The sequence below is a fragment of the Gambusia affinis genome, linkage group LG10 (assembly GCF_019740435.1).
Source record: "Gambusia affinis linkage group LG10, SWU_Gaff_1.0, whole genome shotgun sequence".
NCBI lineage: Eukaryota > Metazoa > Chordata > Actinopteri > Cyprinodontiformes > Poeciliidae > Gambusia > Gambusia affinis.
In genome coordinates this window covers 66548-91759 of record NC_057877.1, presented here as the reverse complement: position 1 = coordinate 91759, position 25212 = coordinate 66548, and the positions used below count along the sequence as shown (strand labels likewise).

At 33.6% G+C, this 25212-nt stretch overlaps 1 protein-coding gene across 1 annotated transcript in view; it reads left to right on the top strand.

Moving 5' to 3' along the window:
* Nucleotides 1-9115: 9115 nt before the first annotated feature.
* The window catches only part of LOC122838343, a 38413-nt gene continuing 22316 nt past the window's right edge, over nt 9116-25212 (top strand). Inside the window, exons 1-2 of the mRNA XM_044128918.1 lie at nt 9116-9424; nt 21598-21656. Of these exons, the coding sequence (XP_043984853.1) occupies nt 9362-9424; nt 21598-21656 (122 nt within the window). The 5' untranslated portion in view covers nt 9116-9361. The remainder of the gene's footprint in view (nt 9425-21597; nt 21657-25212) is intronic.

The window sequence follows — 25212 nt, the reverse complement described above, 5'->3', positions numbered from 1 at the left end:
CAGAAACTCATCATCAAGTTCTGTGCTACCTAGTTGACCAATTGACAAACCCTCCTATTCTAGGATACCCAGATCTAAATGAACCATTTGTGCTGCATACTGATGCTTCTCAAGCAGGGTTAGGGGCAGTTCTTTATCAACGCAGAAACGGCAAGTTACGAGTTATAGCTTATGGATCGAGAACTCTAACCCCACCAGAGAAAAACTATCATATGCATGCAGGTAAACTTGAGTTTTTAGCGTTAAAATGGTCTGTCTGTGAGCGCTTCAGGGATTATTTGTTTCATGCGCCATCTTTTGTGGTTTACACCGACAATAATCCACTCACTTATGTTTTGACAACAGCAAAATTAAATGCGTCGGGTCAGCGTTGGGTTGCTGAGTTGGCAGACTTCAATTTTACCATAAAATACAGACCTGGGAAAACAAATGCAGATGCAGATGGGTTATCTCGAATGCCCCTTGATTTTGAAGACTATATGAGAAGCTGCACACAAACAATTAGTCAAGACGCTGTAGTAGCCACACAGCAGGGTATCTTAGTGCAGCAAGCAGAACCAGCACCAATGTTGAATGCAATCTCCTTTAATGTCCTGCAGCAACAAACAGGAGCAGAGAGACTTTTGGAGTCAGTTCAACCAATACCAAGACAGGAAATCTGTGCAGCACAGCGGCGAGACCCTGTAATAGGCAAAATGTATGAGTATAGGCTGCAAAACAAAAGACCTGCTGCACATAAACTCCAAACTGAGAGTCCTGAGTTTAAAGCATTGGCTAGAGAGTGGAGCAAACTAAAAATCACCCAGGATGGAACAATGTTAAGAACAACCAAACACAAAACACAACTAGTCCTTCCTTCAGTGTACCATTCTTTAGTGCTAGATGAATTGCATAAACAAATGGGTCACTTGGGCTCAGAACGGACACTCAATCTGATTAGGGATCGTTTCTTTTGGCCAAAGATGCAAAGGGCGTTGAACATTTTGTCACCAATGTTTGTGAATGTCTAAAAAGAAAACCCAACAGACAGGCACGTGCCCCTATGTTGAGCATAGAGACCACTCACCCATTTCAGCTAGTGTCAGTTGACTTTTGCATTTGGAACAATGCAAAGGGGTTTTGAGTACATTCTGGTAGTGATGGACCACTACACCGCTTCGCTCAGGCCCTACGCAACTACAAACAAATCAGCAAAAAGCGGTGGCAGATAAACTGTTTAATGACTTTTGTCTCAGATTTGGTTTTCCAGAAAAATTACATCATGATTTAGGGGAGAGTTTGAAAACAGGTTGATACATCACCTGAAAGAACTGTCTGGTGTTAAGGGTCACACCACCCCTATCACCCACAAGGAGCGGACAAACAGAAAGATTTAACAGGACTCTTCTTTCTATGTTAAGAACGCTGACGGAGGAACAGAAAACAGATTGGAAAAATCACCTTCACAAAGTTGTACATGCATACAATTGCACTGTTAATGATGCCACCAGTTACTCTCCCTTCTTCTTGCTGTTTGGGAGGTCGCCACGGTTACCAGTTGATCTTCTGTTTGGCCTTGAGAGAGAGCAAGGTTCGGGTTAGGGTTAGGGTTAGGGTTAGGGTTAGGGTTAGGGGTTAGGGTTAGGGTTAGGGGTTAGGGTTAGGGTTAGGGTTAGGGTTAGGGTTAGGGTTAGGGTTAGGGTTAGGGTTAGGGTTAGGGTTAGGGTTAGGGTTAGGGTTAGGGTTAGGGTTAGGGTTAGGGTTAGGGTTAGGGTTAGGGTTAGGGTTAGGGTTAGGGTTAGGGTTAGGATAAGGGATGTGGTTTGAACCTTGTTTGAACCGCTCTCTTACGCCCATAATCCGGCCTACGGTCATCTTGGTTCATCCAAGGTAATGCGCTCTCACTCGAGATCATACAGCTAGCCTGAATGACTGGACCCTGTCTTATAGGTGTTTATGTGCAATGGTTAACAAGTAACCTGATCTGTGATGTGCTGTGTAAGTGCAAAGTGGATGCCTGTTTAGTGGGACCAGCCCAAACTAAACCATGAGTGTATTGTCATGTGCTGTATAGAGAAAAAGAATACAAACTAATAATAATACTACATAATAACAAAATATATTAATAATAATAAAATAAAAAATAATAATCATAAATAAAATAAGTAATTGGTTAGGATTTAAAACTAAAAATATATTAAGTTTCAAATAAAATAAGAAAATTTATGGTATAGAGTCCACAATTATATTGTGGTAAAAGGCCAAATTCAATTGGTTAGGTTTAGAATAAGAGTTATAGTGAGTTCCAATATTGATTGGTTGTGTTTTAAGGTCAAAGGTCATGATGAATTTCAAACATAAGTTAATTAGTTATATTTAGAGGATTGGGGTATGGTGAGGTACAAAAATTCAAGTTTCATTAAATTTGGAGTCCATAGTAAGAGTGGATTTTCAAGTCTAATTTAATTGGTTAAGTTAAAAATCCAGGTAGTGAAGAGTTTCCAAATTCTTACCTGGTAACCTTAAAGGAACTGGATCATAATGGCATTAAAAATCCAAATTAAATGGTTAATTATGTAGTTAAAGGGTATGGTAAGCTTTTCACTTTTCGATTAGTAAATTAGATTTAGAGTCAGCAATTCCTCAAATTGTCTGTTTGGTGGGATCACAACAAAAATCACCCATGAGTGTATTATCCTGTGTTAAATAGAGAAAAGGAATAAAAAAAATAATAAATCAAAAATAGTGAATAATAGCAAACAAAAACAAAAATAATTTTTGTGTCAGAATTTAGAGCTAAAAAATTTTTTAAAAAATACTATTAAAGATACAACTAAAACTAAAGAAGGTTTAGGATTAGAATCCACAGTTCCCCTGTGATACAAAACCAAACTCAATTGGTTAGGTTTAGAATAAAGGTAAGAGTGAATTCCCAAATTGATTAGTTGTGTTTTAAGGTCAAGGGTCATAATGAGTCTCAAACCTAAGTTAATTGGTTAGCATTAGAGGATTGGGGTGTGTTGAAGTTCAAAGGCTTCAAATTCCATTAAATTTAAAATTAATAGTAAAAGCGGATTCTAAGGAGTAGATTAATTGGTTAGGTTAAGAATCAAGGTTATGATGTGTTTCTAAGTTTTCAACTAAAAGTGTTAAAGGATCCAGGTCTTAGTAAGGTTTAAAATTACCAATTAATTAATTAAATTATGTATTTAAAGGATATGGTGGGGTTTTTTATTTTCTGATTACCTAAACATATTTAGAGTCCATAATTTCTTCAGAAAAGGGCCAAACTTAATTGGATTTAATAAAGGTTTTAGTGAATTATCCACTTAATTGGGTGTGTTTTTATGGAGCAAGGGACATAATAAGTTAATTGGTTAGGTTTTGAGTCAACAGGTGTGGTGAAATTAAGGATCTAAATTATTGAGTTCTGGCCATTACAGTTTTAGGCCTAGGAAGTTTTTATTGTTTGAATGTAATTGGTTAGATTTAGTATCAGGCGTTTGATGGATTTCCAGGTTCAAACTGTTATGTATTAAGGTCAAGGGTCATATAGCATAAGTAAGTATTTCTAAAATAATTAGTTACATATTAAGGCTAAAAATTATAGTGAAGTTAAAAATTCAATCTATAAATTATATTCAGAGTCAACCTTTATATCAAGGTTGAAGATCTAATTTAAATAGTTAAGTCTTAGAAAGTTAAGTTTTAGAATAAAATTTATAATGAGTTTCAAAATTAATTGATTGTCTTTTAAGGTCAAAGGTCATAATGAACTTCTCAGATACAAGGTAAATTGGTTAATTTTAGAGTCAGAAAACACCTACTAAAGTTCAAGATCCTAATCAACTCGGTTTGAAGTGAACAGTTAAAGCGAGTCTTAAGGCCTAGTTTAATTGGTTAAGTTCAAAATAGGAGGTTATGAAGAGTTTAAAATATCAGTTAGCCATGTTTTCGGACCAAGATCATGAGGTTCAACATATTACTTAGTTAGTTAGATTATGTGGTTGGAGGACCTGGTAAGTTTTGTACTTTTCTATTAATTAATTAGATTTCAAGTCAACAATTTTTCTCCAAAATTCACTATCAAAATTAATTGTGTTTAATACAGATTATAGTGAGTTTCAAAATTAATTGGTTGTGTTTTAGATCTAGGGTATATACTGAGCTTTAAAAATACGAGTTTATGAATTAAATTTGGAGTCAAAAGGTGTGATAAAGTAAAAATACCCAATTACTCAAGTTTAATATTAAAAATATAAACAAGGTTTCAGGCTTCCCTTAATTGGTTAGTTTTAGTATCAAAGATTATGATGGATTTAAACGTTTAACTAGTTATGTATTAGGGTCAGGTGTCATAGAGAATAAATAATAAATCAATAAAACCATTTTAATCATTAATTAGTAGACTTTAAAGTTGCGGATTTTAGTAGAATTAAGAATTACAGCTAAAAGTTTCATTCAGAGTCCAAACTTATATCGAGATTGAAGATCTGGTTTAATGGTTAGGTTTAAAGTAAAGGTTCTGAAAAGGTTCCAACATTAATTAATTGTGTTTAAAGGTCAAAGGTCAAATTGGGGTTAATAATTATAGTAAATTTTAATTCTAGTTTTGATTAGTAAGATTTCAACTCAGAGGTTGTGTTGATCTTACAAGTTTCCTTAATTAAGATTTCCATCAATCATTCTAATGAGGTTCAATATCTAACTTAGTTGATTAAATTTCGGGTAAAGTATTGGTGAAAGTCTATATTCAATTAGTTCCAATCCTTGAATTAGGAATTAGTTGTCCTGGATGGACCCCTTTCATTTAAACCTCTTGGTACAATTGTGTCGAATCTTTTAATCCAGATTTGTTCCTGAATCCAGCACACACACTTGGTCCAATTTGGGTTGTGTGCGATAGGTCTGGCCCTAATGGATTCAACCCCATGTATTTGGAAGTGTTTAACGATAGTTGTTTCTGTTTTCCTATTGTGTTTAATGTTCGATTTGTGTGCACTTAGTCTTCTATGTAATGTGTTCCCTGTTTCCCCAATGTATTGCATTTTGCATGTTTTGCACCAAATTATATAAACGACATTTTGTCTCTCCAGGTGATTCTTTTGGGACGGACCAGCGTCTGTTGGTGTTTCTGCTCGGAGGAAAGGAAGGTGGTGTATCTGTGCGGTCTGCGGTCACGACTGAATTTGGCATGTACCAATATGTCCTTAAGACTCGGGTTTTTTTTGAACGCTGAGATGACCCTCCAGTTTTGGGCCTCTGGCAGCTCCTTCTGTAATTGTTCAAAGTTTCCCTTGATTATTTTGTGTACTTTCTGTGTAAATTTGGAGAACGGTCCAATCAGAGGAATCATGTGTACATTCTCTTTTTGGTTTTCCTTATTTTGTGTGGTCCCAGTTTCAAAAACCTCTTTCTTTGTCCTTTGTAGCATTGTTCTTGTGTAGCCCTGTTTTCGTAGTGCCCGAAAAAGTGTTTGTGTGGCACTATCCCTATCCCGTTTGAGCAAATCCTGTTAAATCTGATTAACTGTGCCTTGAGGATGCCAATAAATGTGTGTTTTGGGTGAAAGCTGTGTCTGTGCAAAAGTTGGTGTGAGTCTGTGTTTTTGAAGTGTACTTTGGTGTCCAATGTCCCATTATCCTGAAAGTTCTCCCCTTTAAATGTTACTGTGTCCAGGAAAATCACCTGGTTTGGGTCACAGGTCAATTTGACCTTAATTGATGGGTGGTGGTTATTTAGAATTTCGGTGAAGTTGATCAAATCTGCATATTCATAATTCCAGATTCCCCAGATATCGTCCAAATATCTATAATAGGCATCTGGTAATTTGGTACATTTTTGGAAGCATTCCCTCTCCCATTTTGCCATATATATATTGGCATAGGCTGAGAACCTTTTGCCCATAGCCGTGCCTTTAATTTGTAGAAACCAATCGTCGTCAAATTTAAAATCGTTGTTTTCTAGGTTCAACCTGAGAAGCTCAAGGACAATATCATCCGGACGGTTTGGGTCCGGATTCTCGAGGAAACATTCCTTTATTGCTTCCAGGCCCCTGGATGTTTCGATGTTAGTGAATAAACTCTAAACGACCATTGTGAAGAGGAGGGTTCTCTCAGTAACCTTATGACCTCTGAGTTTTTGTAGGAAGTCACTCGTGTCTCTAATGTAGCTAGGATGTTTTATGGCCAGGGGTTTCAGGTAATGTGTGATCAGTTCCGCGGATCCATACGACTCACTGCCACAATCTGAGACGATAGGTCTACCCTTTGGGATTTGATTTGGCACTGTCCAATCTTTCAGTTCTTTGTGTATTTTTGGTAGAAGATAAAAATATCTGGGCCTCGGTGGATGTGTACCTAATAAGTATGTTAGTTGTTGTTTGTTGATGAATTTCGATTCCTTAAGTTGTGTAAGTAATGACCTGATTTCAATTTGTGTTTGTGGGTAAATGGGTGCCTGCAATTCTTTATAAAATTCTGGGTCCTGAAGTTGTCTCAACGCTTCAGTCCTATAATCCTCCTTGTCCATTATGACAATGGTGGATCCTTTGTCGCGGTTTTATAATGATAGAGTGTTGTTGTTTCAGTTGTTTTAAGGCCTCTTCCTCCTTCATGGTGAGATTGTCATTCTCCTTTTCCATGGGAATTTTCCTCACTCCAATTCTGTCTTGTTGGATTAATTCCAAAATTTCTGGTTTGATTTTGTAAATAGGAGGTTCCCATTGGGAAGGTGCGGTGAAGGGGGTTGGGGTTTGTTTGTTTGTTGTTCCGGTTTTGAAGAAATCTGCCAATTTAATTCTCGGTGATATTGTTGAATTTGAAATTTGTTTAGTTCTCTAATGTTGGGATGCTGGTGTGAGGTAGGCACGAATGACAATCCTTTGGAGAGAAGTCCAATGTGGTGTTCGTCAATTGGAATGTAGGTGATAGGTTGAGAATGCCCGTTGAATATTCAATTTTTCCATTTGTGGAGCCAAAACTTGATTTTCCATGGTGTCTTTTCCCCATTCTAAAAGTCGGCCTTATCGCTGGGGTCAAGCGTGCGGAACAGTTTAACTGCCAACACCAATGTGAGAGAATTTTCCTACCAGTCTCCTTTGTCCAATGTATGTTGTCTTTTCTGTATGGAAATCAGTGTTCAGTATCTGTGTGATTGTATGATGGTGTAATTTGTTACAGGTTGATGTGATAGCGTCGATAATCATGTTCAAAGTTTGTCGGTGTATGAAATTTAAGTTTGTTGAGAAATTGTTAAGGGGAATATAAATGTCTGCAAATTGAAAGGTGTCTTTTGTTGTGTTCAACAGGGAACTGAGGAGTTTTATCATTGATGTTTGGTCATTGTGATCCTTATTATTTATGCCAAAAGATAAAATGATCGATTTAACTCCGTTGGAAGGCTTGGTGTTCCTGATGATGCTCCTTGCATGTTTAAATTGTGCTCCCGGGTAAATGTCAATTTGGATGTTGGTATTGGCGGTGTTGGTATGTTTTGAGGTTTGAATCCCCTATAATTAAAATTGGTTTCATTGGTGTCAGATGCCAATTTTTGATTTTGTCCCCAAAATGGTTATGTGTTCGAATGAGAGGTTTTGTTTGTGTACCCAAGGGTTTGAGGGAGGTTCTTAAAACCTCCTCTAATGTTATTTAAGTAGAGGGTATTTGTGGGTCCAAGGGCAAATCCCCAGATTCTTCTCGTATTCCTTTTTGTTTAACATTTTTGTTTTGTAGATATTGATACATTTAGTTGGGTTGATGGTGGTTTCTGAATGTTTCTTGGTGGTTTTGATAAGTAATCCTTAATGGTTTTCCTCGCCAAGAATAGAGTCCTCTGTTTTACTGCTTTTATATTTTTTTGAATTCTTCTGGTAGCCTCGTTTAATATTTTTTCTACATGTATTCTTGGTAATTGTTGAATTTCCATCCATATTTCTTTTTCTCCCTCAGTCTCGCGTTGGTTCAGTTGTATCTTTTTATATAGAATAAACATTAGTTGTACCACCAGTTCAATCCATTTTTTGAGCTTTTCCATTTGGTTCGGCATTTTTTTGTTTACCCAAATTTCGTCAAGAGTTAGTTTTTCAAAGATAGAATTATTGTTTATTTGAGTTCAATGTTACTTTCTAATCTATATATGTATATGTATATCTATACACACCAATATATAAGGATATATCTGTGTAAAGGATTATAACTGTTTTTTTTATATTATTTTTTTATTATTTTTTTTAAAAAACAGGCTTTTAAATTCGTCTTCCTAGAAATCTCTATTTCTTTATTCAAAGGTTTCTGAATAAGATTGTATTAATATTGAAAGAATGAGTAGACTCAATATATTATTAGTGATAGAGGATTATAACTGTAAATCAATCAATTATATTTAAATAAATCCCAATAAAAAGGTTAATGAATTCTTCTTATAATAATGAAATCTGTTAATCGAATCACCGTAGAATAGTGTTATGTACAACCATCAAGAATATAGGTAACTTAAATATTTTATTATGGATTTTATTCAATAGATATTTTTTACAGGGATTCAAAAAACCAATTGTTATGATCCAGAACCATAAAGTTATTCACAAGAATATCAGAAATAAATAACGTCTAAGTTTATCTTAAATCAACAACTGTATAAAGGCATCAAACAAGATAAATTGAACATCCAAAAGAAATTACACTCATGTATTGAAAAGCAATGTAATTAATCTAAAACAGATTTAATTCAATAAACCCTTTTTTTTAAAATCAATAAAGAACCATGAGTGATGCAAACAATCCTCCCAGTAATCTCAAAAATGAGAGAGATATCAGAGTTATAAGTATGTTCAAAAAATTGAATTGATCCTTAATATTTTACCAAGGATTTAATTATTTCAATTATTTATAATTTAATTTTTGAGAGAAATGTTTCCAATTAGCCTATTTTATCAATGTTTTATTAGCGTTTTTAACAGCGGTTCGGCCGTACCGACCCGATGTTAAAACGTATCTAAAAAGCTAAATTTTAGAATCCGTCATCAGTGGTGTACCGCTGGATCAACGGGTGTTTTCGCCGTGAAAACACCAGACCCCCTCCTCAACGGTGGCCTCCCGGGTTGATCAAGTCCCGGGCAGGATTCTATAATCAATTAGTAGTTTTTCTTAAAATTTCGGTTGGGAAACGTGGTAAAAGTAGTTCTTTAATTATTGATTTTCGTAAGTTTTTTTGTTTTAAATTATTAAACGATCTTTTCGTAACAGAAGGTAGGTATCTACTCACGTAAAATCTGAAATTGTTACTTATTTTGAAACAAAATGTATTTTCTAATGTCGGCACTCTTCTTTGTTGCAGCTGTGTGTCAACCAACGGTCAAGAAGCTTCTGGAACTTTCGATGGAATGCCGGGGGTTAAGGAGAAGAGAGGGGGAGGAGAGAGATCGCGCATGCGCCCCAGCCTCCAGGTGATGACGTAATATTGAGAAATAAAACAATTCATTTTAATTAATTTCTCCAATATAAATATATATAAAAACAATATAACAAATTCTTTTAATATATATGTCTGCCAAATATACATATTTGACTATAAGTATATAAACATATAATACTAAAAAAAATTTTTTTCTAAAAAAATCTAAGTAAAAACAATAAAAAATTCATAATTAGAATAGAAAAAGGAATATAATGAAACAATATCTATCTATATATAAAAAAAATATATATAAAAAAATAGAAATATACATACATATATATAAAGCATAGAAATATACATACATATATATAAAAAAATTTTTTTTAAAAAAATATACAGTAAACATCATGAATAAATTAAATCTAATAAAATAAGCTATCAATAGAAATGGAAATAGTAATAATAATAATAATACTAATACAAAAATGTATAAATAAATCAACCATCTCTATATATAAATGCTTAAAATAATCTTTTTTTAAAAAAAATTTTTTTTAAAAAAGGTAAATAAAAAAGTATTAATAATTTGTGGGTGTTATGGTGCAAAATGGATAGGTTTTGTTGTTTGTAGGTGGGTGCAGACAGTGTGCTTGTCCAAAGACACCAGAGATCCAAGCTAGGTGACCGAGGATCTGGCTGATATAGGATGTGGTTTGAACCTTGTTTGAACCGCTCTCTTACGCCCATAATCCGGCCTACGGTCATCTTGGTTCATCCAAGGTAATGCGCTCTCACTCGAGATCATACAGCTAGCCTGAATGACTGGACCCTGTCTTATAGGTGTTTATGTGCAATGGTTAACAAGTAACCTGATCTGTGATGTGCTGTGTAAGTGCAAAGTGGATGCCTGTTTAGTGGGACCAGCCCAAACTAAACCATGAGTGTATTGTCATGTGCTGTATAGAGAAAAAGAATACAAACTAATAATAATACTACATAATAACAAACAAAAGAAATATATTAATAATAATAAAATAAAAAATAATAATCATAAATAAAATAAGTAATTGGTTAGGATTTAAAACTAAAAATATATTAAGTTTCAAATAAAATAAGAAAATTTATGGTATAGAGTCCACAATTATATTGTGGTAAAAGGCCAAATTCAATTGGTTAGGTTTAGAATAAGAGTTATAGTGAGTTCCAATATTGATTGGTTGTGTTTTAAGGTCAAAGGTCATGATGAATTTCAAACATAAGTTAATTAGTTATATTTAGAGGATTGGGGTATGGTGAGGTACAAAAATTCAAGTTTCATTAAATTTGGAGTCCATAGTAAGAGTGGATTTTCAAGTCTAATTTAATTGGTTAAGTTAAAAATCCAGGTAGTGAAGAGTTTCCAAATTCTTACCTGGTAACCTTAAAGGAACTGGATCATAATGGCATTAAAAATCCAAATTAAATGGTTAATTATGTAGTTAAAGGGTATGGTAAGCTTTTCACTTTTCGATTAGTAAATTAGATTTAGAGTCAGCAATTCCTCAAATTGTCTGTTTGGTGGGATCACAACAAAAATCACCCATGAGTGTATTATCCTGTGTTAAATAGAGAAAAGGAATAAAAAAAATAATAAATCAAAAATAGTGAATAATAGCAAACAAAAAACAAAAATAATTTTTGTGTCAGAATTTAGAGCTAAAAAATTTTTTAAAAATATACTATTAAAGATACAACTAAAACTAAAGAAGGTTTAGGATTAGAATCCACAGTTCCCCTGTGATACAAAACCAAACTCAATTGGTTAGGTTTAGAATAAAGGTAAGAGTGAATTCCCAAATTGATTAGTTGTGTTTTAAGGTCAAGGGTCATAATGAGTCTCAAACCTAAGTTAATTGGTTAGCATTAGAGGATTGGGGTGTGTTGAAGTTCAAAGGCTTCAAATTCCATTAAATTTAAAATTAATAGTAAAAGCGGATTCTAAGGAGTAGATTAATTGGTTAGGTTAAGAATCAAGGTTATGATGTGTTTCTAAGTTTTCAACTAAAAGTGTTAAAGGATCCAGGTCTTAGTAAGGTTTAAAATTACCAATTAATTAATTAAATTATGTATTTAAAGGATATGGTGGGGTTTTTTATTTTCTGATTACCTAAACATATTTAGAGTCCGCAATTTCTTAAGAAAAGGGCCAAACTTAATTGGATTTAATAAAGGTTTTAGTGAATTATCCACTTAATTGGGTGTGTTTTTATGGAGCAAGGGACATAATAAGTTAATTGGTTAGGTTTTGAGTCAACAGGTGTGGTGAAATTAAGGATCTAAATTATTGAGTTCTGGCCATTACAGTTTTAGGCCTAGGAAGTTTTTATTGTTTGAATGTAATTGGTTAGATTTAGTATCAGACGCGTTTGATGGATTTCCAGGTTCAAACTGTTATGTATTAAGGTCAAGGGTCATATAGCATAAGTAAGTATTTCTAAAATAATTAGTTACATATTAAGGCTAAAAATTATAGTGAAGTTAAAAATTCAATCTATAAATTATATTCAGAGTCAACCTTTATATCAAGGTTGAAGATCTAATTTAAATAGTTAAGTCTTAGAAAGTTAAGTTTTAGAATAAAATTTATAATGAGTTTCAAAATTAATTGATTGTCTTTTAAGGTCAAAGGTCATAATGAACTTCTCAGATACAAGGTAAATTGGTTAATTTTAGAGTCAGAAAAAACCTAAAAAAGTTCAAGATCCTAATCAACTCGGTTTGAAGTGAACAGTTAAAGCGAGTCTTAAGGCCTAGTTTAATTGGTTAAGTTCAAAATAGGAGGTTATGAAGAGTTTAAAATATCAGTTAGCCATGTTTTTTGGACCAAGATCATGAGGTTCAACATATTACTTAGTTAGTTAGATTATGTGGTTGGAGGACCTGGTAAGTTTTGTACTTTTCTATTAATTAATTAGATTTCAAGTCAACAATTTTTCTCCAAAATTCACTATCAAAATTAATTGTGTTTAATACAGATTATAGTGAGTTTCAAAATTAATTGGTTGTGTTTTAGATCTAGGGTATATACTGAGCTTTAAAAATACGAGTTTATGAATTAAATTTGGAGTCAAAAGGTGTGATAAAGTAAAAATACCCAATTACTCAAGTTTAATATTAAAAATATAAACAAGGTTTCAGGCTTCCCTTAATTGGTTAGTTTTAGTATCAAAGATTATGATGGATTTAAACGTTTAACTAGATGTATTAGGGTCAGGTGTCATAGAGAATAAATAATAAATCAATAAAACCATTTTAATCATTAATTAGTAGACTTTAAAGTTGCGGATTTTAGTAGAATTAAGAATTACAGCTAAAAGTTTCATTCAGAGTCCAAACTTATATCGAGATTGAAGATCTGGTTTAATGGTTAGGTTTAAAGTAAAGGTTCTGAAAAGGTTCCAACATTAATTAATTGTGTTTAAAGGTCAAAGGTCAAATTGGGGTTAATAATTATAGTAAATTTTAATTCTAGTTTTGATTAGTAAGATTTCAACTCAGAGGTTGTGTTGATCTTACAAGTTTCCTTAATTAAGATTTCCATCAATCATTCTAATGAGGTTCAATATCTAACTTAGTTGATTAAATTTCGGTAAAGTATTGGTGAAAGTCTATATTCAATTAGTTCCAATCCTTGAATTAGGAATTAGTTGTCCTGGATGGACCCTTTCATTTAAACCTCTTGGTACAATTGTGTGAATCTTTTAATCCAGATTTGTTCCTGAATCCATCTCTCCCTCTTGGTCCAATTTGGGTTGTGTGCGATAGGTCTGGCCTAATGGATTCAACCCCATGTATTTGGAAGTGTTTAACGATAGTTGTTTCTGTTTTCCTATTGTGTTTAATGTTATTTGTGTGCACTTAGTCTTCTATGTAATGTGTTCCCTGTTTCCCCAATGTATTGCATTTTGCATGTTTTGCACCAAATTATATAACGACATTTTGTCTCTCCAGGTGATTCTTTTGGGACGGACCAGCGTCTGTTGGTGTTTCTGCTCGGAGGAAAGGAAGGTGGTGTATCTGTGCGGTCTGCGGTCACGACTGAATTTGGCATGTACCAATATGTCCTTAAGACTGGGTTTTTTGAGCGCTGAGATGACCCTCCAGTTTTGGGCCTCTGGCAGCTCCTTCTGTAATTGTTCAAAGTTTCCCTTGATTATTTTGTGTACTTTCTGTGTAAATTTGGAGAACGGTCCAATCAGAGGAATCATGTGTACATTCTCTTTTTGGTTTTCCTTATTTTGTGTGGTCCCAGTTTCAAAAACCTCTTTCTTTGTCCTTTGTAGCATTGTTCTTGTGTAGCCCTGTTTTTCGTAGTGCCGAAAAAGTGTTTGTGTGGCACTATCCCTATCCCCGTGTTTGAGCAAATCCTGTTAAATCTGATTAACTGTGCCTTGAGGATGCCAATAAATGTGTGTTTTGGGTGAAAGCTGTGTCTGTGCAAAAGTTGGTGTGAGTCTGTGTTTTTGAAGTGTACTTTGGTGTCCAATGTCCCATTATCCTGAAAGTTCTCCCTTTAAATGTTACTGTGTCCAGGAAAATCACCTGGTTTGGGTCACAGGTCAATTTGACCTTAATTGATGGGTGGTGGTTATTTAGAATTTCGGTGAAGTTGATCAAATCTGCATATTCATAATTCCAGATTCCCCAGATATCGTCCAAATATCTATAATAGGCATCTGGTAATTTGGTACATTTTTGGAAGCATTCCCTCTCCCATTTTGCCATATATATATTGGCATAGGCCGGTGAGAACCTTTTGCCCATAGCCGTGCCTTTAATTTGTAGAAACCAATCGTCGTCAAATTTAAAATCGTTGTTTTCTAGGTTCAACCTGAGAAGCTCAAGGACAATATCATCCGGACGGTTTGGGTCCGGATTCTCGAAAACATTCCTTTATTGCTTCCAGGCCCCTGGATGTTTCGATGTTAGTGTATAAACTCTCACGTCCATTGTGAAGAGGAGGGTTCTCTCAGTAACCTTATGACCTCTGAGTTTTGTGTAGGAAGTCACTTGTCTCTAATGTAGCTAGGATGTTTTATGGCCAGGGGTTTCAGGTAATGTGTGATCAGTTCAGCGGATCCATCGACTCACTGCCACAATCTGAGGCGATAGGTCTACCCTTTGGGATTTGATTTGGCACTGTCCAATCTTTCAGTTCTTTGTGTATTTTGGTAGAGATAAAAATATCTGGGCCTCGGTGGATGTGTACCTAATAAGTATGTTAGTTGTTGTTTGTTGATGAATTTCGATTCCTTAAGTGTAAGTAATGACCTGATTTCAATTTGTGTTTGTGGGTAAATGGGTGCCTGCAATTCTTTATAAAATTCTGGGTCCTGAAGTTGTCTCAACGCTTCAGTCCTATAATCCTCCTTGTCCATTATGACAATGGTGGATCCTTTGTCTTTTATAATGATAGAGTGTTGTTGTTTCAGTTGTTTTAAGGCCTCTTCCTCCTTCATGGTGAGATTGTCATTCTCCTTTTCCATGGGAATTTTCCTCCAATTCTGTCTTGTTGGATTAATTCCAAAATTTCTGGTTTGATTTTGTAAATAGGAGGTTCCCATTGGGAAGGTGCGGTGAAGGGGTTGGGGTTTGTTTGTTTGTTGTTCGGTTTTGAAGAAATCTGCCAATTTAATTCTGCGGTGATATTGTTGAATTTGAAATTTGTTTAGTTCTCTAATGTTGGGATGCTGGTGTGAGGTAACAATCCTTTGGAGAGAAGTCCAATGTGGTGTTCGTCAATTGGAATGTAGGTGATAGGTTGAGAATGCCCGTTGAATATTCAATTTTTCCATTTGTGGAGCCAAAACTTGATTTTCCATGGTGTCTTTTCCCCATTCTAAAAAGTCGGCCTTATCGCTGGGGTCAAGCGTGCCGGAACAGTTTAACTGCCAACACCAATGTGAGAGAATTTTCCTACCAGTCTCCTTTGTCCAATGTATGTTGTCTTTTTCTGTATGGAAATCAGTGTTCAGTATCTGTGTGATTGTATGATGGTGTAATTTGTTACAGGTTGATGTGATAGCGTTAATCATGTTCAAATTTTGTCTGTGTATGAAATTTAAGTTTGTGGAGAAATTGAGAAGGGAATATAAATGTCTGCAAATGGAAAGGTGTCTTTTGTTGTGTTCAACAGGGAACTGAGGAGTTTTATCATTGATGTTTGGTCATTGTGATCCTTATTATTTATGCCAAAAGATAAAATGATCGATTTAACTCCGTTGGAAGGCTTGGTGTTCCTGATGATGCTCCTTGCATGTTTAAATTGTGCTCCCGGGTAAATGTCAATTTGGATGTTGGTATTGGCGGTGTTGGTATGTTTTGAGGTTTGAATCCCTATAATTAAAATTGGTTTCATTGGTGTCAGATGCCAATTTTGATTTTGTCCCCAAAATGGTTATGTGTTGAATGAGAGGTTTTGTTTGTGTACCCAAGGGTTTGAGGGAGTTCTTAAAACCTCCTCTAATATTATTTTAAGTAGAGGTATTTGTGGGTCAAGGCAAATCCAGATTCTTCTCGTATTCCTTTTGTTTAACATTTTTTGTTTTTGTAGATATTGATACATTTAGTTGGGTTGATGGTGGTTTACGAATGTTTCTTGGTGGTTTTGATAAGTAATCCTTAATGGTTTTCCTCGCCAAGAATAGAGTCCTCTGTTTTACTGCTTTTATATTTTTTTGAATTCTTCTGGTAGCCTCGTTTAATATTTTTTCTACATGTATTCTTGGTAATTGTTGAATTTCCATCCATATTTCTTTTTCTCCCTCAGTCTCGCGTTGGTTCAGTTGTATCTTTTTATATAGAATAAACATTAGTTGTACCACCAGTTCAATCCATTTTTTGAGCTTTTCCATTTGGTTCGGCATTTTTTTGTTTACCCAAATTTCGTCAAGAGTTAGTTTTTCAAAGATAGAATTATTGTTTATTTGAGTTCAATGTTACTTTCTAATCTATATATGTATATGTATATCTATACACACCAATATATAAGGATATATCTGTGTAAAGGATTATAACTGTTTTTTTTATATTATTTTTTTATTTTTTTTAAAAAACAGGCTTTTAAATTCGTCTTCCTAGAAATCTCTATTTCTTTATTCAAAGGTTTCTGAATAAGATTGTATTAATATTGAAAGAATGAGTAGACTCAATATATTATTAGTGATAGAGGATTATAACTGTAAATCAATCAATTATATTTAAATAAATCCCAATAAAAAGGTTAATGAATTCTTCTTATAATAATGAAATCTGTTAATCGAATCACCGTAGAATAGTGTTATGTACAACCATCAAGAATATAGGTAACTTAAATATTTTATTATGGATTTTATTCAATAGATATTTTTTACAGGGATTCAAAAAACCAATTGTTATGATCCAGAACCATAAAGTTATTCACAAGAATATCAGAAATAAATAACGTCTAAGTTTATCTTAAATCAACAACTGTATAAAGGCATCAAACAAGATAAATTGAACATCCAAAAGAAATTACACTCATGTATTGAAAAGCAATGTAATTAATCTAAAACAGATTTAATTCAATAAACCCTTTTTTTTAAAATCAATAAAGAACCATGAGTGATGCAAACAATCCTCCCAGTAATCTCAAAAATGAGAGAGATATCAGAGTTATAAGTATGTTCAAAAAATTGAATTGATCCTTAATATTTTACCAAGGATTTAATTATTTCAATTATTTATAATTTAATTTTTGAGAGAAATGTTTCCAATTAGCCTATTTTATCAATGTTTTATTAGCGTTTTTAACAGCGGTTCGGCCGTACCGACCCGATGTTAAAACGTATCTAAAAATCTAAATTTTAGAATCCGTCATCAGTGGTGTACCGCTGGATCAGCAGTGTTTTCGGTGAAAACACCAGACACCCTCCTCAACGGTGGCCTCCCGGGTTGATCAAGTCCCGGGCGGATTCTATAATCAATTAGTAGTTTTTCTTAAAATTTCGGTTGGGAAACGTGGTAAAAGTAGTTCTTTAATTATTGATTTTCGTAAGTTTTTTTGTTTTAAATTATTAAACGATCTTTTCGTAACAGAAGGTAGGTATCTACTCACGTAAAATCTGAAATTGTTACTTATTTTGAAACAAAATGTATTTTCTAATGTCGGCACTCTTCTTGTTGCAGCTGTGTGTCAACCAACGGTCAAGAAGCTTCTGGAACTTTTCGATGGAATGCGGGGTTAAGGAGAAGAGAGGGGGAGGAGAGATCGCGCATGCATCCCAGCCTCAGGTGATGACGTAATATTGAGAAATAAAACAATTCATTTTAATTAATTTCTCCAATATAAATATATATAAAAACAATATAACAAATTCTTTTAATATATATGTCTGCCAAATATACATATTTGACTATAAGTATATAAACATATAATACTAAAAAAAATTTTTTTCTAAAAAAATCTAAGTAAAAACAATAAAAATTCATAATTAGAATAGAAAAAGGAATATAATGAAACAATATCTATCTATATATAAAAAAATATATATAAAAAATAGAAATATACATACATATATATAAAGCATAGAAATATACATACATATATATAAAAAATTTTTTAAAAAATATACAGTAAACATCATGAATAAATTAAATCTAATAAAATAAGCTATCAATAGAAATGGAAATAGTAATAATAATAATAATACTAATACAAAAATGTATAAATAAATCAACCATCTCTATATATAAATGCTTAAAATAATCTTTTTTTAAAAAAAATTTTTTTTAAAAAAGGTAAATAAAAAAGTATTAATAATTTGTGGGTGTTATGGTGCAAAATGGATAGGTTTTGTTGTTTGTAGGTGGGTGCAGACAGTGTGCTTGTCCAAAGACACCAGAGATCCAAGCTAGGTGACCGAGGATCTGGCTGATATAGGATGTGGTTTGAACCTTGTTTGAACCGCTCTCTTACGCCCATAATCCGGCCTACGGTCATCTTGGTTCATCCAAGGTAATGCGCTCTCACTCGAGATCATACAGCTAGCCTGAATGACTGGACCCTGTCTTATAGGTGTTTATGTGCAATGGTTAACAAGTAACCTGATCTGTGATGTGCTGTGTAAGTGCAAAGTGGATGCCTGTTTAGTGGGACCAGCCCAAACTAAACCATGAGTGTATTGTCATGTGCTGTATAGAGAAAAGAATACAAACTAATAATAATACTACATAATAACAAACATAAGATATATTTTAATAATAATAAAATATAAAATAATAATCATAAATAAAATAAGTAATTGGTTAGGATTTAAAACTAAAAATATATTAAGTTTCAAATAAAATAAGAAAATTTATGGTATAGAGTCCACAATTATATTGTGGTAAAAGGCCAAATTCAATTGGTTAGGTTTAGAATAAGAGTTATAGTGAGTTCCAATATTGATTGGTTGTGTTTTAAGGTCAAAGGTCATGATGAATTTCAAACATAAGTTAATTAGTTATATTTAGAGGATTGGGGTATGGTGAGGTACAAAAATTCAAGTTTCATTAAATTTGGAGTCCATAGTAAGAGTGGATTTTCAAGTCTAATTTAATTGGTTAAGTTAAAAATCCAGGTAGTGAAGAGTTTCCAAATTCTTACCTGGTAACCTTAAAGGAACTGGATCATAATGGCATTAAAAATCCAAATTAAATGGTTAATTATGTAGTTAAAGGGTATGGTAAGCTTTTCACTTTTCGATTAGTAAATTAGATTTAGAGTCAGCAATTCCTCAAATTGTCTGTTTGGTGGGATCACAACAAAAATCACCCATGAGTGTATTATCCTGTGTTAAATAGAGAAAGGAATAAAAAAATAATAAATCAAAAATAGTGAATAATAGCAAACAAAAACAAAAATAATTTTTGTGTCAGAATTTAGAGCTAAAAATTTTTAAAAATACTATTAAAGATACAACTAAAACTAAAGAAGGTTTAGGATTAGAATCCACAGTTCCCCTGTGATACAAAACCAAACTCAATTGGTTAGGTTTAGAATAAAGGTAAGAGTGAATTCCCAAATTGATTAGTTGTGTTTTAAGGTCAAGGGTCATAATGAGTCTCAAACCTAAGTTAATTGGTTAGCATTAGAGGATTGGGGTGTGTTGAAGTTCAAAGGCTTCAAATTCCATTAAATTTAAAATTAATAGTAAAAGCGGATTCTAAGGAGTAGATTAATTGGTTAGGTTAAGAATCAAGGTTATGATGTGTTTCTAAGTTTTCAACTAAAAGTGTTAAAGGATCCAGGTCTTAGTAAGGTTTAAAATTACCAATTAATTAATTAAATTATGTATTTAAAGGATATGGTGGGGTTTTTTATTTTCTGATTACCTAAACATATTTAGAGTCCGCAATTTCTTAAGAAAAGGGCCAAACTTAATTGGATTTAATAAAGGTTTTAGTGAATTATCCACTTAATTGGGTGTGTTTTTATGGAGCAAGGGACATAATAAGTTAATTGGTTAGGTTTTGAGTCAACAGGTGTGGTGAAATTAAGGATCTAAATTATTGAGTTCTGGCCATTACAGTTTTAGGCCTAGGAAGTTTTTTATTGTTTGAATGTAATTGGTTAGATTTAGTATCAGGCGTTTCGATGGATTTCCAGGTTCAAACTGTTATGTATTAAGGTCAAGGGTCATATAGCATAAGTAAGTATTTCTAAAATAATTAGTTACATATTAAGGCTAAAAATTATAGTGAAGTTAAAAATTCAATCTATAAATTATATTCAGAGTCAACCTTTATATCAAGGTTGAAGATCTAATTTAAATAGTTAAGTCTTAGAAAGTTAAGTTTTAGAATAAAATTTATAATGAGTTTCAAAATTAATTGATTGTCTTTTAAGGTCAAAGGTCATAATGAACTTCTCAGATACAAGGTAAATTGGTTAATTTTAGAGTCAGAAAAAACCTAAAAAAGTTCAAGATCCTAATCAACTCGGTTTGAAGTGAACAGTTAAAGCGAGTCTTAAGGCCTAGTTTAATTGGTTAAGTTCAAAATAGGAGGTTATGAAGAGTTTAAAATATCAGTTAGCCATGTTTTCGGACCAAGATCATGAGGTTCAACATATTACTTAGTTAGTTAGATTATGTGGTTGGAGGACCTGGTAAGTTTTGTACTTTTCTATTAATTAATTAGATTTCAAGTCAACAATTTTTCTCCAAAATTCACTATCAAAATTAATTGTGTTTAATACAGATTATAGTGAGTTTCAAAATTAATTGGTTGTGTTTTAGATCTAGGGTATATACTGAGCTTTAAAAATACGAGTTTATGAATTAAATTTGGAGTCAAAAGGTGTGATAAAGTAAAAATACCCAATTACTCAAGTTTAATAAAAATATAAACAAGGTTTCAGGCTTCCCTTAATTGGTTAGTTTTAGTATCAAAGATTATGATGGATTTAAACGTTTAACTAGTTATGTATTAGGGTCAGGTGTCATAGAGAATAAATAATAAATCAATAAAACCATTTTAATCATTAATTAGTAGACTTTAAAGTTGCGGATTTTAGTAGAATTAAGAATTACAGCTAAAAGTTTCATTCAGAGTCCAAACTTATATCGAGATTGAAGATCTGGTTTAATGGTTAGGTTTAAAGTAAAGGTTCTGAAAAGGTTCCAACATTAATTAATTGTGTTTAAAGGTCAAAGGTCAAATTGGGGTTAATAATTATAGTAAATTTTAATTCTAGTTTTGATTAGTAAGATTTCAACTCAGAGGTTGTGTTGATCTTACAAGTTTCCTTAATTAAGATTTCCATCAATCATTCTAATGAGGTTCAATATCTAACTTAGTTGATTAAATTTCGGGTAAAGTATTGGTGAAAGTCTATATTCAATTAGTTCCAATCCTTGAATTAGGAATTAGTTGTCCTGGATGGACCCCTTTCATTTAAACCTCTTGGTACAATTGTGTCGAATCTTTTAATCCAGATTTGTTCCTGAATCCATCTCCCTCTTGGTCCAATTTGGGTTGTGTGCGATAGGTCTGGCCCTAATGGATTCAACCCCATGTATTTGGAAGTGTTTAACGATAGTTGTTTCTGTTTTCCTATTGTGTTTAATGTTCGATTTGTGTGCACTTAGTCTTCTATGTAATGTGTTCCCTGTTTCCCCAATGTATTGCATTTTGCATGTTTTGCACCAAATTATATAAACGACATTTTTGTCTCTCCAGGTGATTCTTTTTGGGACGGACCAGCGTCTGTTGGTGTTTCTGCTCCGGAGGAAAGGAAGGTGGTGTATCTGTGCGGTCTGCAGTCACGACTGAATTTGGCATGTACCAATATGTCCTTAAGACTCGGGTTTTTTTTGAACGCTGAGATGACCCTCCAGTTTTGGGCCTCTGGCAGCTCCTTCTGTAATTGTTCAAAGTTTCCCTTGATTATTTTGTGTACTTTCTGTGTAAATTTGGAGAACGGTCCAATCAGAGGAATCATGTGTACATTCTCTTTTTGGTTTTCCTTATTTTGTGTGGTCCCAGTTTCAAAAACCTCTTTCTTTGTCCTTTGTAGCATTGTTCTTGTGTAGCCCTGTTTTTCGTAGTGCCCGAAAAAGTGTTTGTGTGGCACTATCCCTATCCGCGTGTTTGAGCAAATCCTGTTAAATCTGATTAACTGTGCCTTGAGGATGCCAATAAATGTGTGTTTTGGGTGAAAGCTGTGTCTGTGCAAAAGTTGGTGTGAGTCTGTGTTTTTGAAGTGTACTTTGGTGTCCAATGTCCCATTATCCTGAAAGTTCTCCCTTTAAATGTTACTGTGTCCAGGAAAATCACCTGGTTTGGGTCACAGGTCAATTTGACCTTAATTGATGGGTGGTGGTTATTTAGAATTTCGGTGAAGTTGATCAAATCTGCATATTCATAATTCCAGATTCCCCAGATATCGTCCAAATATCTATAATAGGCATCTGGTAATTTGGTACATTTTGGAAGCATTCCTCTCCCATTTTGCCATATATATATTGGCATAGGCCGGTGAGAACCTTTTGCCCATAGCCGTGCCTTTAATTTGTAGAAACCAATAAATCGTCAAATTTAAAATCGTTGTTTTCTAGGTTCAACCTGAGAAGCTCAAGGACAATATCATCCGGACGGTTTGGGTCCGGATTCTCGAGAAACATTCCTTTATTGCTTCCAGGCCCCTGGATGTTTCGATGTTCGTGTATAAACTCTCCACGTCCATTGTGAAGAGGAGGGTTCTCTCAGTAACCTTATGACCTCTGAGTTTTTGTAGGAAGTCCGTGTCTCTAATGTAGCTAGGATGTTTTATGGCCAGGGGTTTCAGGTAATGTGTGATCAGTTCATGGATCCATACGACTCACTGCCACAATCTGAGACGATAGGTCTACCCTTTGGGATTTGATTTGGCACTGTCCAATCTTTCAGTTCTTTGTGTATTTTTGGTAGAAGATAAAAATATCTGGGCCTCGGTGGATGTGTACCTAATAAGTATGTTAGTTGTTGTTTGTTGATGAATTTCGATTCCTTAAGTTGTGTAAGTAATGACCTGATTTCAATTTGTGTTTGTGGGTAAATGGGTGCCTGCAATTCTTTATAAAATTCTGGGTCCTGAAGTTGTCTCAACGCTTCAGTCCTATAATCCTCCTTGTCCATTATGACAATGGTGGATCCTTTGTCGGTTTTATAATGATAGAGTGTTGTTGTTTCAGTTGTTTTAAGGCCTCTTCCTCCTTCATGGTGAGATTGTCATTCTCCTTTTCCATGGGAATTTTCCTCACTCCAATTCTGTCTTGTTGGATTAATTCCAAAATTTCTGGTTTGATTTTGTAAATAGGAGGTTCCCATTGGGAAGGTGCGTGAAGGGGTTGGGGTTTGTTTGTTTGTTGTTCGGTTTTGAAGAAATCTGCCAATTTAATTCTGCGGTGATATTGTTGAATTTGAAATTTGTTTAGTTCTCTAATGTTGGGATGCTGGTGTGAGGTAGGCACGAATGACAATCCTTTGGAGAGAAGTCCAATGTGGTGTTCGTCCAATTGGAATGTAGGTGATAGGTTGAGAATGCCCCGTTGAATATTCAATTTTTCCATTTGTGGAGCCAAAACTTGATTTTCCATGGTGTCTTTTCCCCATTCTAAAAAGTCGGCCTTATCGCTGGGGTCAAGCGTGCCGGAACAGTTTAACTGCCAACACCAATGTGAGAGAATTTTCCTACCAGTCTCCTTTGTCCAATGTATGTTGTCTTTTTCTGTATGGAAATCAGTGTTCAGTATCTGTGTGATTGTATGATGGTGTAATTTGTTACAGGTTGATGTGATAGCGTCGTTAATCATGTTCAAATTTTGTCTGTGTATGAAATTTAAGTTTGTGGAGAAATTGAGAAGGGGAATATAAATGTCTGCAAATGGAAAGGTGTCTTTTGTTGTGTTCAACAGGGAACTGAGGAGTTTTATCATTGATGTTTGGTCATTGTGATCCTTATTATTTATGCCAAAAGATAAAATGATCGATTTAACTCCGTTGGAAGGCTTGGTGTTCCTGATGATGCTCCTTGCATGTTTAAATTGTGCTCCCGGGTAAATGTCAATTTGGATGTTGGTATTGGCCGGTGTTGGTATGTTTTGAGGTTTGAATCCCTATAATTAAAATTGGTTTCATTGGTGTCAGATGCCAATTTTTGATTTTGTCCCCAAAATGGTTATGTGTTCGAATGAGAGGTTTTGTTTGTGTACCCAAGGGTTTGAGGGAGGTTCTTAAAACCTCCTCTAATGTTATTTTAGAAGTAGAGGGTATTTGTGGGTCCAAGGGCAAATCCCCAGATTCTTCTCGTATTCCTTTTTGTTTAACATTTTTTGTTTTGTAGATATTGATACATTTAGTTGGGTTGATGGTGGTTTACGAATGTTTCTTGGTGGTTTTGATAAGTAATCCTTAATGGTTTTCCTCGCCAAGAATAGAGTCCTCTGTTTTACTGCTTTTATATTTTTTTGAATTCTTCTGGTAGCCTCGTTTAATATTTTTTCTACATGTATTCTTGGTAATTGTTGAATTTCCATCCATATTTCTTTTCTCCCTCAGTCTCGCGTTGGTTCAGTTGTATCTTTTTATATAGAATAAACATTAGTTGTACCACCAGTTCAATCCATTTTTTGAGCTTTTCCATTTGGTTCGGCATTTTTTTGTTTACCCAAATTTCGTCAAGAGTTAGTTTTTCAAAGATAGAATTATTGTTTATTTGAGTTCAATGTTACTTTCTAATCTATATATGTATATGTATATCTATACACACCAATATATAAGGATATATCTGTGTAAAGGATTATAACTGTTTTTTTTATATTATTTTTTTATTATTTTTTTTAAAAAACAGGCTTTTAAATTCGTCTTCCTAGAAATCTCTATTTCTTTATTCAAAGGTTTCTGAATAAGATTGTATTAATATTGAAAGAATGAGTAGACTCAATATATTATTAGTGATAGAGGATTATAACTGTAAATCAATCAATTATATTTAAATAAATCCCAATAAAAAGGTTAATGAATTCTTCTTATAATAATGAAATCTGTTAATCGAATCACCGTAGAATAGTGTTATGTACAACCATCAAGAATATAGGTAACTTAAATATTTTATTATGGATTTTATTCAATAGATATTTTTTACAGGGATTCAAAAAACCAATTGTTATGATCCAGAACCATAAAGTTATTCACAAGAATATCAGAAATAAATAACGTCTAAGTTTATCTTAAATCAACAACTGTATAAAGGCATCAAACAAGATAAATTGAACATCCAAAAGAAATTACACTCATGTATTGAAAAGCAATGTA